Raw genomic sequence first — 17,150 nt, forward strand, 5'->3', positions numbered from 1 at the left:
TAAGAAAATCATATCACATATACAAACATTGCGGAAAATGGCACTTTTTAAAAATTAATAAAAGGTATATTACACATTCAAACTTTTAGCATCAAAAGCATCTCCCAAATCCTGGAAAGAAAGTACATGATGTACACAAAACAAACAATGTGACCCAGTTAGAGACTGAGATGTGTCATCTCTGTAATGAAAAAGAGTTCTTTATGCTTGCTACATTTTTAGAAAGATTCTGGCCCGTGCTGACACTTGAACAGATTCTGAGTCAGGGACGGTCACTGTCATTTTCCTGAGTACATGGAGTTTTATTTAATTCCTTTAAACAAACAAGGAGGATCAGACACAGATTAAACAGGTTATTCTTTTTTCAGAACACATTTTCTTCTCTACTTAAATATTCTGGTAAAAACAAGATAAAATTTAAAATAAAAATTTACAGAGCCCTTGCCTAGTGATTACAGAAATGCTGATAATTCTCTCCTCGGAACTAGACACAACTAGCATAGCATATGTGTTACATTTTGTCTATTTCGCCCTGACATGTGTCCTCTTCCTTTTGACTTGGTTTTAACCCTCCTTAATTGTTTAGGGGTCATATTTTCTCCTCATGTGAATAATTTTATTCCACGTTTTATTTAATCTATGTATGCTTTATCCTAAGTGGAAATACATTCTTCTTCATTGTTCTGGTTGGTCTGTTGTCAATGATATTACACAGGAAAGACCAGAGTCCCCAAAATGGAGCGATCTGAAGGGAAAACTTGCGAAGCAAAAATCAAGCAATTTTTAAGAAAACAGTCAATTTGTGTCTCTGGCTCATTATCTCAACAGTTACAATAGTAAATGAAAGAACTCCAATAGTAACAAAGGTAAAAAGAAAAAAAAAAAAACAATAAAAATGCTTCAGGAAGGAAGGTGATGTCTTTAATTCAGCAAACATACTGGGGACTTTGGAGTCAAAAAATCACTAGAAAACTTCCCCTTCAAGGTGTAAAAGAAAGACATGCTGCTAGAACACATGCATGCAAGTTTCACATTCTTCATATGAACATTTCTTTTAAGAGCTGATATAACTAACTGCTGCAAAACTGTGATATTTCATTGAAAAGAAAAGCCAAAAGGTCAATAAACATAAAACAGATGCTCCAATTTCACTGGCAGTTATTTACCACAGAGATGTTTTTCATGGCAAAAACTAACAAAACAAATGTCCACAAGGAAATGGTGCAAAGCACTGTACTATGCCCATAATGGACACAATGCAGCCCACTAAGGAGAATGAACTGGATCCCTACCTGCTGACCAGAAGGAATATCTACAGTTGTCAGGTAAAAGAAGCCAGAGATTAACATCTAATGTGATCCACTTTTATACAGCAAAACCAACAGCCCTGTCTGTGCTTGTGTGATGACAGGAGGATAAAGAAGGCACGGCGGAACGCACCTGTATAATTACGTGAGCACACAGAACCTGGGGAAGGCTCTCCACCAGGCTGTTATCGGTGGCCACAAGCGTAGAGCAGAGGGAGAGGAAGATGGTACACAGCGGGAATGATGGTTGCCATGCTCCCCTTTCACTACTGTTCTTGTAAGGAAAGAACATGAAACCAGATGCAGACTGCTGCCTTGCACAGAACACTACAGTTTACAAAATGTCATGACCTTAGGGAATCCACATTAGCATCTGATGTTGAGCACTTGCAGAGGAGGTTCAGTGAGGTTAAACAAGCAGCCCCAGGTCATAGGGCTGTCAGGCAATCAGACTCTCAGCCACTCTGTTTCCACCAAACCACACACCCAGAAGACAAACAGCACCTCCAGCCTGCAGACAGCACTGCTAACCAGCTGTCCTACCAGCAGTTTGGGGACAGGCATATGAATAATTAGTGACTCCACGTTAGCAGTGATTACCTATCAATCATGGAGGTACAACTATTTTTTGTTTCTTCCTTCCGTAGTATTTTTCTACCTTGAAATTTTTTCTACATGTACATTTTCTACATTTCTCTGAATACTCTATATTTTAATTTTGCTACCATGAAAATAATTCCATATATAGTAAAATATTTTAAAGAAGTGATTTTTACTGAATTATTGATCATGTATTCTTAGTGAAATATTTTAGGAGAAAAGAAAATCAAAGTTTTTAGGATAATAGGACTATTCAAAAAATTTCATAAGAATAGAGAATGCTATAAAATTATAATATTATATAAAATGTTCAAAGAGTTTTGTGAATGCTTTCATTTCGTAACAGCCCTGGGAAAAAAGGTATAAACTGAGTCACTGAATGAATTTTAAAAACAGAGAAACCAAGCATTAAAACCTGGTCTACTGAATTTTCTGTAGCTAGCAAGTACCTTTAAGATACAGTTCCTGCTCAATAAATTTACCATTTATGAATTATTTTATTCTGTGTAATTTAAACTGTTTTAAAATTTCTAAGTTTATATTTATGGATGTTTATTGCATATAAATACATTTTTCCTTTTATTTACTATCTCAAGAATGGGGGAAAAGCACAGTCTTTTTCTGATACATTCTGTCTTAAAGTTTCAACATACTCCATAAAACTGTATACTAAACTGTAACTGCAAACTATAATGAAAGTATGTCACAACACAAGTTAACCTGTGTTTTTTGTTTGGTTCAGTTTTTTAAGTAAAATCAACTAGGAATACACTCTGTTGCTCGGGAAATTCTTAGCTGTGGAGAATAAAACAAACTCATTCTCCATCAAAAGGTGAGGAAGGAGGCAGAATGACCACACTCATCCACCTGCAGAAAAGGAAGGCCCTTGCTCCCTAACAGCCAGCCATCTCTCCAAGTCCTTCCTTCCCAGAAGAAGAGACTTTAAGGGGGTGGACAGAATCAGTGTTGGTGCGCAAAAAAATAATTAATTAATTAAAATGTGTAGTTTAACACTTGCTGGCAGGCAGTGAATACCTTGTGCTGGCATTTTCACCTTCCTGTGAACTGAGTATTGGAGTTCTCCATATACACACCTCATTCCTGTCAGTGTCATCTCCCTGAATATTGTTAAAGAACCTCTCTACAGGTGGCTGCAACTGTAAGATGACGCGCTTGCCCAAGGAGGTGCTAGGGGAAACGTTCTAACTGCCATCTTACCAAGGTACAAACCTGTAACAGGACTGTGTGGCTTTCCTATCACATGACCAATGCACTCATTCATCAAGGCTTGAAGACTCTAGGAAAATGGGAAAGGACAAGGGAAAGAATGTGCATTAGGAAAATGGGAAAGGACAAGGGAAAGAATGTGCATTCTCTCAATTATAGCACAAATTAAGCTTTCAGTATATTTAAAAGAAATATGCTATGCTATCCTTAGTGAATATTTTCAAAGTTCATTGAAAAAAAAAATAGGTATAAAGATAAAATTAAACACAAACAACACATAATTTAAAGTAATAATAATTTATACCATTAAATTTTTATAATTAAGAGCAAATTAGCATTCAAGTCCCCATAATGCAATGATGTGCACAAGCAAGGGACTTCTATAATCGTCTCTACTATTCAGGGGCTAACATCATTGAATTCACATGTTGAACATTGTCTCTTTGAGCTGATGGAATGTCCTGGAATAACAGTGATAATATTTAACATTTGGCATGCTCTTAAATGACACATGCTGAAGTAAAACAGCTAATCCTTGTTCTTCATTAAACTGTTAAACAGCAGCAACTAATAAGTCAGCACTTTATAAAACCTGAAACTGACAAATATTTTGGAAGTGTCAGGCTTCACAGCTAGCCACTGACTTAGTCGGTTGAACAATACTATTATAACAAAAACAGAATGTGGAATATCTTACTATGTTGCTAATAGTGCTTTAACTTTCAGCATTATCATTACAATTATGAAAAAATATTTAAAAACAACTATTAAAAAATACACAATCAGAAACAGTGATCAACTTATTTCTTTAATAAAAAAAAATTCTAGAATATTTCATACCAAGAAGTCATCTTCTGGCAAAGCTGAAATAAAGGCAGGTTCAATGGCTTGTAGAAAGTCAAAACCTTGGGTTGCCCACCTGTTACATGAGAAAGTTCAATAATCACAAAACCAAGAAAACGCTGTAGTAGTTTTAGTCTATACAATAGTGAAAAGTAATCTGGAAAATTATCATCTAAAAAAAATACACTTTTTGTCTTTATGTAAATGCCTGCGGTTGCGTAAATTTACAATGTGTTTTGAGAAAAAAAGGACAAACAGCTTCTTAATAAAGGAACTGGTTACCAATTTGTTTCTATTTATGTTCATAAAAGGCTTAAGTTTCATGAGGGAGGGAAAAAAATTAGCCATCAGGAAGACCTGTCCAGGGAGAATGTGAACTTCCTTAAAGTTCACTCATTATGGAACAATTTTTTTTTAAGTTTTCTAAGAATTATGGAGTTTTTGGTTAATAGTTTCATTTTAAAACAAAACAAAGCAAAATTCTTTTACTGAAGAGTTCAAAATGCTCCTTTTTGTGTCATCTGCTCAGAAATCTCACATAAAATATACAAATGCAGTACTATCAATCCCACATCCCTCACTTATTCTTCCATTTTCCTGCTTCACAGGCTGCTCCAACTCTCTCTCTCTCTCTCTCTCTCTCTCTCTCTCTCTCTTTCTGCAGTAGGAGTACTGAGTTACTTGCAGCTCTAGGAAACATCTACTTGGTCATTACCTGGGTCTTGTACCTCGACCACTCTCACATTTAGTTAGGACATAGTTCATCCATTTCCGGGCAAAGCTTATATATTTGTCTCCTATCTTCTGTCTAAATTCTCCAGACATCAAACGAACAACTTCTTTATGATACTGTAAGAAGATTTTGCATAAATCAAAATTAAGAAGTAATGCTATATCTGTTTAAAATGTCATTTTTCTAAAAACAAAAAGCAAACTCCAATTGGAATTGACATATTTTCAAAAGGATAAAGAGTTACAGATAATATTATGTCTTAAAATGCAGTTTCACCAATGTTTTACTAAATTCAAATTACGAATGTACTTTCATGATATTAAGTATCTCTTAAAGAAGATTTTAAAATGTAAGTAGAAAGCTAATGTTAGCACAAAACAAAAACTAGGCAACTCTGACAATTTCAAAGAAAACCAAATTTCTGATCCTCAGCAGTGGGTAAGACGACATTCTTGACTAAGCTGTGATTACAATCAGTAATCTGATTTGCTGTACAAGGTTCATAATACTTTTGGTAAGTAAGCCTCAGAGCAACTGCGAAGTTCACTGTTCGTTTCCTCTTATTTTGAACCTACCTCGAACCCAAAGTTGTAGCCCTGAATCATTGCTTCTCGGTAGTACTGTTGCAATGTGACAGACTCTGATTCATCAACTTCCGCATCAAATTCTGAAGTGAACATGTGGTCCACTCGGTCAATGGCATCACTTATTCTGTTGCAAAGCTCTAGTGCATCATTCTAAAGAGTCCCAAACCATAATTAATCCAAAAAAAGCAAATCACTTAATAGTTAACTATATTATAGAGGAAGATTTCTCTCATCATCACAGACATTAATTAACAATCATTGCAATATATTTTGGTCATACTTATTTTTTGGTTATTCAAAAATAAAGGAAATGTATTATTTATTTATTCATTATTTTCATCTTTATTTGTATTAGATATTCTTTAACATCTTATGAAATAAAAGAGAAAAAATCCACTTACAATAATAATGCCTAATGACTATGTGGTCTTTAAATAGATGCTTTCATTCAATATTTTGCAACCACTAGCTGCTTTTTTCCCCTGGGTGGTTGCTAAAGTATGATTTCAATCTAACAGGAAGACTCTGTATTGTCCTCTTAGCTCCCTGCCACTCCCTAGGTTCAGGGGTTCTAAGTTGGGGTTGATTTTACCCCCTTCTGCCAAGGGGACATTGGCAATATCTATTTTGGTTGTCCAAACCTAGGGAGATAGGGGTGAAATCTACTGGCATCTATGGTGTAGAGACCATAAATGCTGCTAAACATCCTACAAAATAGGACAACTTCCCCCAAAACAAAGAATTATTGACCCAAAATGTCAATGCTGCAGAGGCTGGAAATCCCTGCCCTAGTTCACACTGTTGTCTCCCTAAGCAGGACTATGATCACTCCAAATTGGATCCCCTTCCACTCACTCTTACACACACGTGTATGTACACAATGGTCTCCACTGGTACTACCCTAAATTACCAAACTATTCTCCCTAGATCTTCAACTATTTGATGTGGCTTCGAAAAAATAAAATCCCAAATCTCTCAATAGCCTGATTTTTGCCCACCTGATTTTTCCAGCGTTAACTCCCATGACTTTCCACTGTACATATCAAGGTCTAGTAAAGTCAGACTATTTGATATTCAGTGACCAGTCCCAGCACCCTGACCCAGGGACGCCAATGGCCAAATGTTCCTTCCCAGTTTGTATCTTCTGAAATCCTCCAAGCTAAAATGCCCCCATGGTGGCAGCTTCCAGATGTGACCAGGAGGATCTAGCATCTCCCTTCTCAGTACTTCAGTGTCACACTTCAGGTCATACTCAATCCACTGTAAATTCCTTAAGCTCAAGAATAATCAATATCGTATATAATTTTGCACTCCCTGGAGTTCATTGATTTAAACTGAAAGAACAGTCTGCTGCACTGGTATTCGAGTGGGATGGCAACCGACGAGAGAGTTTCTAGGCAAATGAGACAAATCAGACTGACAGAAGAAACAAGGCATATCAAACAACTTATAGTTTCAAGAACTGCTGCTTCTTCAAGAAGTCAAGCCTTACTGTGATGAAGGCATAACTGATGGCCTGTAGAAAAGTGCAGATCAGACCAAAGCCCAATGAGCAGAAGGCCAGGTAGGGGTAGTGAAAACAGGAGATAATGGGAAAAGAAGGTGAGGCTCTGGCTTGCCCTGAACTTCGAAGGGCTAGTGCCTGTCTACAACCGGCTGTCTCTACTACATTTAATTTTACTGAATTATCAGTTAAATAAAAGAAAAAAATAAATTTTCTTTTAGATTACACATTACTGATATATATATGGAAGTACCTCTAGCAAATACTTGTCATTGCTAAAGAAGAAGAAACCTGGATGAGGAGTAAAGAGATCTAAATTCTAGGTAGGCTGCTAACCAACCATGTGGCCACTCAGAAGTCACATAACTGGTCAAATTTCTATCCCTTCCAATTCTAACACTTTATGGTTCCAAGACAGATCTGGGAAGTCTTTAGTGAAGACATGGGACAATGTTTATTGGGAAGAGGAAGAATGGTGAGGACCTTGTAAGACTTTGGGTTCCTCGGTTGATATGACACTGTAGTACACAGACCCTTCCACACTAAAACCAAGGGGCTCAGGCGGAGGTGGCAGCGACATACTTTTAACTGCTGTAAAGCTCTGGCGATGACCGGCTGACTGGACGTCTGCTCCTGGCGGAGAGTCATGAGTCCTTCGATGGACTGCTGGAAAGCTTTTCTCTGGATGGTGAGATGTGCAGACTGCATGACAACTAGTAAAAGATTATCCACCTGGGAGGAGAATTAAGCACAGGGCTGAAAATCAGATCCACTTACTGTTTCCCATCCTAGCTCAATCCTTAGTCCAGAACAATGCCAACCTCATCAGGGCTACCAGTAGCTCAGTACTCCTGCAGCAGTGTATGTGTATGTGCGTGTGTGTGTGCGTGTGTCGGAGCAGCCTATGAAGCTGGAAAATGCAGGAATAAGAGAGGGTGAGATGAGTGGCCTTCCATGAAACAGAAGAAAACAAGACTTTATTATTTTTTTTCTTTTAAGTGACAGTGAGTCACTGTAGGAGTCTGCATAGAAGAGTGTGTGATGTGATCAGTTATATATTATAACGTCATTTTCCAAGTATCCAAAGACACACACACACACACACACACACACACAGGCTTTGAGAGAGGGCAGGTGAGGCTGGAAGCAGGGAAACTAAGTGTGACACTGCAAGAGGTCAGGACAGGATGACAAAGTCTGACCCTGGCAGTGGCTCTGGACAGCAGAGAGAGTGTCATTTCCCAGAAATGCTTTGGGTGTGTGAGGGCTGGTGATGACCTGGAAGGGTAAAAGAATTTCTGTTGATTGTCACATTCTGGCTTAAACAACTGAGTGGACAGAGCACCATTCTCTGAGACAGGGAGCACAAGTGGAGGAGTGGGTCACATGAAGCCAAAGGACAGGAAGCCAGGGTGTTCAGCTCTGGGCAGGCTGAGTCTGAGGTGTATATGAGCACTCACCACCAACGTCCGGAGTGAGCACAGAGAGAATGAGAAGCCTTCTTAAAGATTTTAATTAACGAGCTCTACAAACCATCATGGGATCTCTGTAGGGTAGGCAGGTAACAGCCTTTACTACACAGTGTTAACTAACACCAGGTAAACCACAGTGCTCGAAGAAGGAGGATTTCTGAATTACAAATTAAATGAGGGCGATAATTCCTTTTAGATCATGAGTATACTGATTACAGCTTAACTACGTACAGATGTATTTCAAATATTCCAATATAATTTAATATACTTATAGAATTTGAAGGAATATCTTAGTACAAGTTGTAATACAAAATTACTAAAACATTGAGGCCTATTCTTGAGAAGCCCAGGCTTGAGATGACTATGGCAGCTAAACCAATCACTCAGGGGCTGCTAACAATTTTTTTTTTAGTAACTAATACCACTTCAACACAGGGATGTGAGCAATGGCTACAGGAACTGGCAGTGACACATACCTGCATGCTTCTTAGGGTGTCGACGGTCTCAACCTGAGGCACAATTTTGACAGGTCGCGCTTCCCATGAGGCCCAACTATCCTCTGAATCCCGAGCACGATCACTCTGCTTGGTTAGCAACAGATAGGCATCAATCAGTACATCATCTGACTCTTTCGAGCAATCTTTTCCTGCGGCTGCATTGAGTAACTGCAAAATAATGTTCTTCTCCTCAGCAAGAGTGTCTGGAACAAACACTTGCAAGTTTTCTAAGCCAGGAATCTGTACCTGCAGAAGAAATGATCCAGAATCTCAGATGAGGGAATGTCACATGTTATAAAAATGTTATTTAAAATAAACAAAACCAGGAAAAGACAAGCAGGTGTGAGAAGGTGTTGAGGGCACTGCAAGAATCCCACTCCAATGTGACTGAAGTCAGGGAGAGCACGGGGGTGCTGTGCTGGAGGCCTGATAGAGCTTCTCCACCCACTGGGCAATCCTCTATTTTATTGTCAATAAGCAAGAAAATACCCTTCAGAGGAGGAATGCCAGCCTGAAACGACCTCAATTGATGCTACTTTGTGATAATTATGGAAAGTCATCTGACTTGGTAAAAAGACAAATATGGATTCGCTAATCATTCTTGGTGGGGGATCACAAGAAGCCTTTTAAAGATCATTTTAATAAGGATTGTGCAAATCACATATAAGTACAGGTGGGATAAAATCTCCAGTAACAGTATCATACAGAGAATCTACAAGTACTGAAACTCAAATAACTTTAATGGTGGAGCAAAGATAAGGACTCAAAAAGGAGCTCTAGTGATGAGCAGGGCACTGATGGCAGAAGGTCCTGTAAAAAGTCTGAACTCTTTCAGGAAATGTAAAGGTAAAAAACAAAACTACTACTTAAAAATCAATTATCAGAGGCACCTGGGGGGCTCAGCCAGTTAAGCATCTGAGCTCAGGTCATGATCCCCGGGATCCTGGGACGGAGCCCCAAGTCAGGCTCCCTGCTCAGCAGGAGGGCTGATTCTCCCTCTGCTGCTCTCCCCACCCCCCTCCATCGTGCTCTCTCGCTCTCTCAAGCTCTCAAATAAATGAATAAAATCTTTTTTTAAAAAATCAATGATTATTTCATTATTTTGCACTATTTTAGATACATTATTTTAAATACATATAACTAATATTAGTACGAGTAAATATTTGATTACTTTATTTGCATTCTATAAGCAAGTTAGTAAGTATGAAAAAGTTTGTTTTTCTGGTGATTTCACTGAAAAATTATGAGAAAGTCTTATCACTGGAATCAATATATCACCAGCAAAGCCTGCAAAATTTACTATCTGGATCATTAAGAGAAAATTTTCCAGGAAAAGCAAAATATTCCAATTACACCATCTTTAATATTTACCTTAACATACTGCTTTGATTTCAGAACATCCAGAAGGTCTCTAATGGGGGCTGAAAGTATGAACTCTGCTGCTATTTCCAGGTCCTAGAATCACAGTTACAAAGAAACTTCTTTAGGGTTAACTTTAAAAAAAATAATAAGATAAAAGAAAAAATTGTAAAAATCAATCAGGATTGTGAACTCACCTTTCTCAACATTTTAGCAAATCCAAGCGCCTTGGAGGCTCTTTCTCTAGCTTCGTGAAAAAGCTCCTTCAGAGCTCGACTGATCTCTATTACAGATCTCCTGCAAAGATGATTGAAATCCAGTTAGGGTACATTAGAGTATATCAAGAAATAGAAATAAGGATGAAGCAAATTCCAAATCATATTAATAAAGACTGAAAAAAATGGGAAAAAGCAATTATTGAAAATGTACTTGAAATATTCAGAAGCTTGCTCTCTTGTGGTTTTTAGAAACCATTTGTATTGTTCAAATAAGTAAGGCACATACAATAACATGCAAATAACAGTAAACTTAATTTTCTAAAGATTTCCTTATAATAACTTCTTGGAGTTTGAAATAAAGTTCTTAAGTTGACTACCAGCTCAGAATCTTACTAAGGAGGAATATATATACACAATGGCAGGCTGGTAAATGCTTAACAACTGGCTCCCCTCAAAGAACTATCGTATGTGGTATTTGGTGATTTTTGGGGGTGTATAGGCTCCATCGTCCCTGCCTGCAGGTTACCAGTGTGACAGCACTGAACAATGACTGAAGAGATGTGTGCAATAGCACTTTTGCTCTCTGGAGCCAGGATGAGCCAGCCCCATCATACCACTGCACATGAGCCTACTTTTTAGATCCATCTCTAGTAAACAATCAGAGCATCATCAGAACTGTTCTCTAGTTCACCATCTAGATCTCCAATTTTCCCTGCTTATTCTGAATCCATTGTGTTAGCACTCAAAACTGCAGTACCTTCTACAAACTGACTCATTTTGATCCTCAGCTATTGAACATTGTCCCAGGTAAGAATCTGTGAGGACACTTCTGCTTTAACCCTGGCATGATAACATCTCAGGTGTTCTGAAACCCAAAATGTGTTTTTCATCAAATTTTGGATGGTGAGAGAAAACATTTCAGCTCTAGAGAAGTCAGTTCCCCCTGAATATTTCCTAAGGTTGAATCATATGATATCACTAGTAATTGGCCACAAAATATGGCTGATATTGCCAAAAAACAGCAATTTAACCTGATCCAAGCTGAATACTATCTAACAGAAGTGAAGGAAATGCAATAGATGAATAAGCCATAGATTCATGTACTCAAGCTTAAAGTTTAACAGAAGGAATAAGCCACGCATAGAAACAGTAACAACATGCCAAGTATCATAAATGTCATATGCTATGGGGAGTCGGGGGGTGTGTGTGGCAGAAACATAATTATTTAATTAGAGACATTTCAGGACACAGAGATGAATTCTGTATACTCATTTTTAGTTAACTTACACTCTCCCTCCCTTTTTCTAAAGACACTATTTTCATTAAGCTAACTAAATTCTAAGTTCATCTTCAAAGAAAATTTCATAGAAAATCCTAAGTAATAAGTAAGACACAAAAATGTAAGATAGTAATGAAGAGAAGTCTTCAGGTCTACTATGGAAATTCCTAACACGGTTGAATTTCTGTTCAGAGCCCATTCTGGGCTCATCGCCATGAGCAGAAGTCAGTGAAATAAGGAAGGAGAAGAGAAGGAGTGAGGCTGCACCTTATTTCGTCTGAAGCATTGGAGTCGTCAGCGCTGGTCCAGAACTCTGCACAGCTCTCCTGCAAGCCGAACTCTAAAAAACTCCCTGTTGACTTCAGCAGCATCCCTGCAATGTCACTAGAGAACAAGAACAGGAATGTAAATCAGGGAAGAAAAATGGTCCTCGCTCATTCTACTTCTCGAATAGGACACCGAAAGGGTCACTGAAAGGGTCAGCTACTGTTTTAATAGTCTGAAAATCAGTAACAGAATTTTCTTTTACTATAAAATCATGATGAACGTGAAAAAGAGGAACTCTCCCATTAAGGGTAGGTACCTATCTTTGTTCTATTTCCACAGTTTTATCATAAACTTTAAAATCTTAAACTATATTCAAAGCAGCTATGTAATTATTATATAAATGTAATTTTCATCTTAAATGTCCAAAATGGTATAAAATAGCCTCAAACATATATCTACAAGATGTTCTTAAAAGCTTAATAAACTAAACGATAGCATAAGAAAACAAAGTGAATTTCTTAAATACAACTGTTTTTCCAAATTTCCCCCACAATTAGCTTTTCATAGCCCATCAACATGACATGTCTCACACAGCTGATGCTTCTCATTGAGTATGTAATCTAACTATGGGCTTAAAATGTAAATCCAAGTGTGTACAACAAATCTAAATGAGTGTAGTCAAGATTCAACAGCAGCTTACTGACCACTTTGCTCAAGGAAAAGAGCTTCTATCTAGTGAAAGAGAGCAGGTATGCATACAGACAGTGTCAGAGGGCTGGACAGAGGCCAAACTCAGCAGAAGGCCTGGCTACACTGGGCCCGCAGGCGATGCAGAGCAGTGAGTGGTGAGTGGTGAATGGTAGTGGGAAGAGGGGCTCAGTCAGGAGAGGAAGGGCAGTTGAGGAAGAACAATGAATATGATCTAAAGGCATGAAGACGAGTTAAGTAAGAGGCCTAGTTGTGAAAAGAAATTGCACAATCTGAAAGGCATAGAGGGTGGTGGGGTAAAACTGAGAAAGCAAGCTGGGGCCATGATGAGGAAGGCCGTGTGTGTCGCCCTAACTGCCTGACCTTCGATTGGTGGGCAAAGAGGCCAGGCTTCAAAAGTAACCAGTGGGTAAGTGACCTGATTACAAACGCATTCTCTCTCTCTTTTCTAAAGATTTTATTTGAGAAAAAGCGAGAGCAAATGAGGGAGATAGAGAAAAAGAGCATGAGCAAAGGGAGAGGCAGAGGGAGCAGGGAGCCTGATGCAGGACCCAAAACCCAGGAATCAGGACCTGAGCTGAAGGCAGACCATCCAGGTGTCCCACAAACCCATCTTCAAGAACAGTAGTATACAAGGATATCCACGAAGAGTTTACTCCACATATACTGAGTATATGTTATATACCAAGCAGCAGTGAGCAGAATAGATAAAAATCCCTCCAATGAACAGAGGAAAAAACAAAAAAATAAAGTAAAAAAGGAAAAGATATAATTCAGATATTGTTAAGTGCTATGGAGAGAAATAAAGGAAAGGGAATGAAGATGGACCCCATGAGTAGGAATTTCCATTTTAAAGAAGGTGACACTTAAAGACCTAAAGGGAGTACAAAACAGGTCATCAAAGTAATTGGGGGGAGTGTAACTAGGGAAGAGTAGAGCGACCAGCACGTGCAAAGGACCTCAAGTACAAGTGTGCTCAGCCTGGGAACACAATGGAGAAGCCCCTGCAGCTGTGTGGTAAGCCCAGGAGAGCCTAGCAGAAGAGGACAGAAATGCAGTGACAAGTCAGACTATGCCCACCTGATGGGCCACATTCCGGCACTCTCACTCTTCCTGAGGAAGAAGGGAAGCCGTGGAGTAGTTGGAACAGAGGAGAAAATGCTCTGATGTGCATTTTAACAAGATCACTCTGGCTGCGGCCTTGAGAACAGACCAAAGGGACAGAGGAGCCAAATAGAGAGACTCCTTGGAGAGCGCCTGCAGCCATGCAAGTGGGCTCAAAGCAGTGGGGCCTCCCCTCACCACAGTCAAAACTGTCTCCAGACGTTGCCAAATGTCCCCAGGTGGCAACCGGGCCCTGGGAGATGCACACACGCACACAACTGGTTGTCACATTCACACAACCAAACAGGCCTGGGGGAAGCAGGCAGCTCAGGGGCACAAGGGCTCCTACCAGAAAAGTTTTCCAGCCTGGGCTTCTCCTCCCCGGATGTAATGGGTTATTTCTTTGGTGAAATTCCACTCTTCTTCTAACAGGTTTTTTAGACTATGGGATGCTTGAGGTAACTGCTGCAGCATTTGGATCCAGCTTCTCATGTAATCAAAATACACCTGAAAATACAAAAACACAATGGGAGACATCTGACAACAGAAGCCAGCAGCTCCCAACCTTCACCTCTGTCAACCCAGAAACGACACATCAGAAGGGCCAGGTGTAGGCGGACACTGAGGCATGCAGCACGGAGAGAAGCAAGAGTCACAGTACTGCTGTCTGATCGAAGATCTCTCTTCAACTGCACAACTCAACTCCCCGGCAATTTAACCCATTATTTACAATCTCTGTAAATTACCAAGAAAATAAAATGTTCACAATGTACATAAAACTTATAAAACGAATCAAAATAATAGCACCCAGAAATGTTCATTATTAACATACTGTGAACATTATTCCTTTAAGAGGTTTGGATCTTTACTTGTGTAACTGCTTATTTTAACTTTAGACAGCATCTTCCTTGAGAAGAAATGAGTACACTTTTCCCTACTATCCCTTCCTGACACCCAGATTTTTATGACATTGTTTTTTTTTTCAAGATTTCTGACATATAAATTATGATTTCTAATCAAAATACCCAGTTTGTATCTACCGTAAGTCCTACGACAACAGCCTTCTCATTCCTAAGTTCTCTGCCCTGGGACGTTTAAGGTATTACTCCACCTTTGAATGTTGTGTGTTGTTTGAACGAAGAACCATGACACCGGCCTTGCCTCCCGCTGTCCCTGCTCGCCTAACACCCTGAGCTGCCTTGCCTTTTCTCTCCTTGGAGGTTCACAGGATTCTGGATCTAATCCTGGATCTCAGTGACCTCACCAAGCTACATCTCAGGGTTCACTGGAATGAATGCTTTCTGAAATCCAGTACTAACTTTCAGTACGCAAACCTTAGATCTTTATTTCAAGAAAACTCTTCTGTTGTGTCTTTGGATGCTTCTGGGCCTCCGCCTGCCTGGCTTTGTGGTGGGAATCTGCAGTCTGGGGTCTGCATATGTGGAAGTGGAACCCACAACTTACAGATCTACCATCATCTTTGCCAAATGAAATAAATCCTTTAAATATGAGGCCAGGACTTTCCTTTGGCTTCTCAGAGTGCCACTTCCTCTCCTTGGCCTTCCTTAAATCTGGCCATCTCCTGAGGACTGCACTTTTCTCTTACAGCCCGAGGGCTGCACGCAGTTGCCATCCTCATGTACATCACTGCTCTCTTCAAACCACTGTTCTTATGTTCTTACTTAAAACCAAAACAAAAGAAATATCTGCCCCTTTAAGATTTGCGTCATCAGACATACAATCGAACCCTCTCCACACACTGTCACCTACTGATTTCCAGCTGCCTGTCCTCCTCCATCACACTCTGACATCTGACATAGTCTTCTCTCCGCCCCAGGCTCAGCCACCACACACGATGATTCGCCCCCGTTCTTGTCATTACAGAAGAATCTCTAGGCCTCAAATCATCGATCCAAATAGACTGATTCTAAAACCTCATCTCCTGCTCCCAGTTTTCTGTTCAACTACCACCACAGTGACTGTTCTCTCATTTAAACCTTATTTGAACTCCAGGCCCCGAGTTTCTCTTCTCTCTCCAGGTCATCCCCTTTCCTCCACCCCTGTTCCTCCTTAATCAGCTTACAGCCCACACCGTCACCCTGTCCACTCACTGCTGCTGCCACCCCACACCCTGCCACCTCTCCCTTCCTTTTCAGCTCACTGCCTGCCAAACCCCAAAGCATGATGAGTCCAAAGAGCCCATTCACCACACCCACAACTCAAGGTGATGAGTGTCACAGGACAGGGAGGAGCCACTGCTCTACATATTGTAATTCCAACCACATGGTGTACATTTCCGGTAATATTTATACCTCCACTCAGCCCATTCTCTTTCTCCCTACAGCCACAGTTTGAAACACCTCCATTTTTGTCAAATGGCCAATGCCTACCCTTACTTATCTCACCCCTTCTAACAAAGGAAAAAAAGGTATTAGATATAAAATCCCTCATCTTCTCAATACCAAAAATGCACACCCATATATGACATGCCGATCTTCCCTTTTGAGCAGTGGCCAAGCTGAGCTTCCTCCCAGTCTCAATACTTGTGTTTGCAGACCCACCTCCTCATGGCATCTAAGGAAGCTCACACTATCAATTTCCCTCTTCTCTGATATGCATAGAATTCTATTCATCTCTTTCCCTGAACAAAATCAGTCCCAAAGGCATTCAAATGATATCTAGTAAGTTCAATTTAAAAACCTCACTAAACCCATAGCCTTCCCTATTAACCCCACTGCCCAAGCCCAGCCTCTGCGGGAAACACCAGCTGTGCACATCTCGGCTCTCTCCTTCTAATTCTTCCACAACTATCATCATCTTGCTCATCATTTTCACATTTTCATTCTTTTTACGTAGTTTCCTTGTGTCTATCACATGTTCCTACATCTCTATCATGTTTAGGTTTTGATTATTTCTAAGGCCAGCACCACAGAAATGTGCTAATAACACCGTTTATAAGCTTCAGTGTGGTTTGTTGCCTCAAACACTTGCCAAGTTAAGCCCTGGACCTGCACGTATATGTGCTTAGGTTTTCCAAGTCAGGATGATGATGTAACACAGAGCAAAGCCCCAAAGTCACACACATTCTGCATCACAACCTGCTAACCACTCCTCCTCTTACCCTATGAGGCTCTCATTCAGCAGTCCTTCTCAGTTAGCAGGCTACGTTCAGACAGCAGAAGTGTCTCTACTTTTGTTCCCCTGTCTTGCAGATCTGCCACCAAGTCCTCTACAGGGACTCCTCCTGCCTCTCTCCTGACTGTTCACACCCCCAGATATTCCTATCTGGGCTATGAGATATTCAGAGCTTGTACTCACCCTCATTTCAGCCCAAATTTCAAGGCAAATATAACAGTGTTTTGGTCAGGAAGGAGAAGAGAGCAGTGTAGCCAATTTCGTCCTCTACTGAACATGGAATTTCTTTCTTCATTGTTTTTGGCGAGTT

At 39.9% G+C, this 17,150-nt stretch overlaps 1 protein-coding gene across 18 annotated transcripts in view; it reads right to left on the minus strand.

Moving 5' to 3' along the window:
- Positions 1 to 17,150, minus strand: part of MAP3K4 (mitogen-activated protein kinase kinase kinase 4) — a 152,665-nt gene that overhangs the window by 19,561 nt on the left and 115,954 nt on the right. For 9 of the 18 annotated variants that reach the window (XR_012003052.1, XR_012003050.1, XR_012003048.1 and 6 more), the window contains exons 6-15: positions 14,055 to 14,212; positions 11,894 to 12,010; positions 10,327 to 10,426; positions 10,142 to 10,225; positions 8,750 to 9,016; positions 7,384 to 7,533; positions 5,286 to 5,447; positions 4,693 to 4,826; positions 3,975 to 4,053; positions 3,138 to 3,204 (exon numbers count right to left, since the gene is read on the minus strand). Coding sequence is in view for 12 of the 18 variants with exons in the window: in XM_072766681.1 (XP_072622782.1) it covers positions 3,138 to 3,204; positions 3,975 to 4,053; positions 4,693 to 4,826; positions 5,286 to 5,447; positions 7,384 to 7,533; positions 8,750 to 9,016; positions 10,142 to 10,225; positions 10,327 to 10,426; positions 11,894 to 12,010; positions 14,055 to 14,212 (1,318 nt within the window). In the remaining 6 variants the exon portion in view is untranslated. Of the gene's footprint in view, positions 1 to 3,125; positions 3,205 to 3,974; positions 4,054 to 4,692; positions 4,827 to 5,285; positions 5,448 to 7,383; positions 7,534 to 8,749; positions 9,017 to 10,141; positions 10,226 to 10,326; positions 10,427 to 11,893; positions 12,011 to 14,054; positions 14,213 to 17,150 lie in introns of all 18 variants that reach the window. The other 9 variants (XR_012003053.1, XR_012003049.1, XR_012003047.1 and 6 more) reach the window with 1 other exon arrangement.

The sequence above is a fragment of the Vulpes vulpes genome, chromosome 1 (genome assembly GCF_048418805.1).
Source record: "Vulpes vulpes isolate BD-2025 chromosome 1, VulVul3, whole genome shotgun sequence".
In the NCBI taxonomy this organism is placed as follows: Eukaryota; Metazoa; Chordata; class Mammalia; order Carnivora; family Canidae; genus Vulpes; species Vulpes vulpes.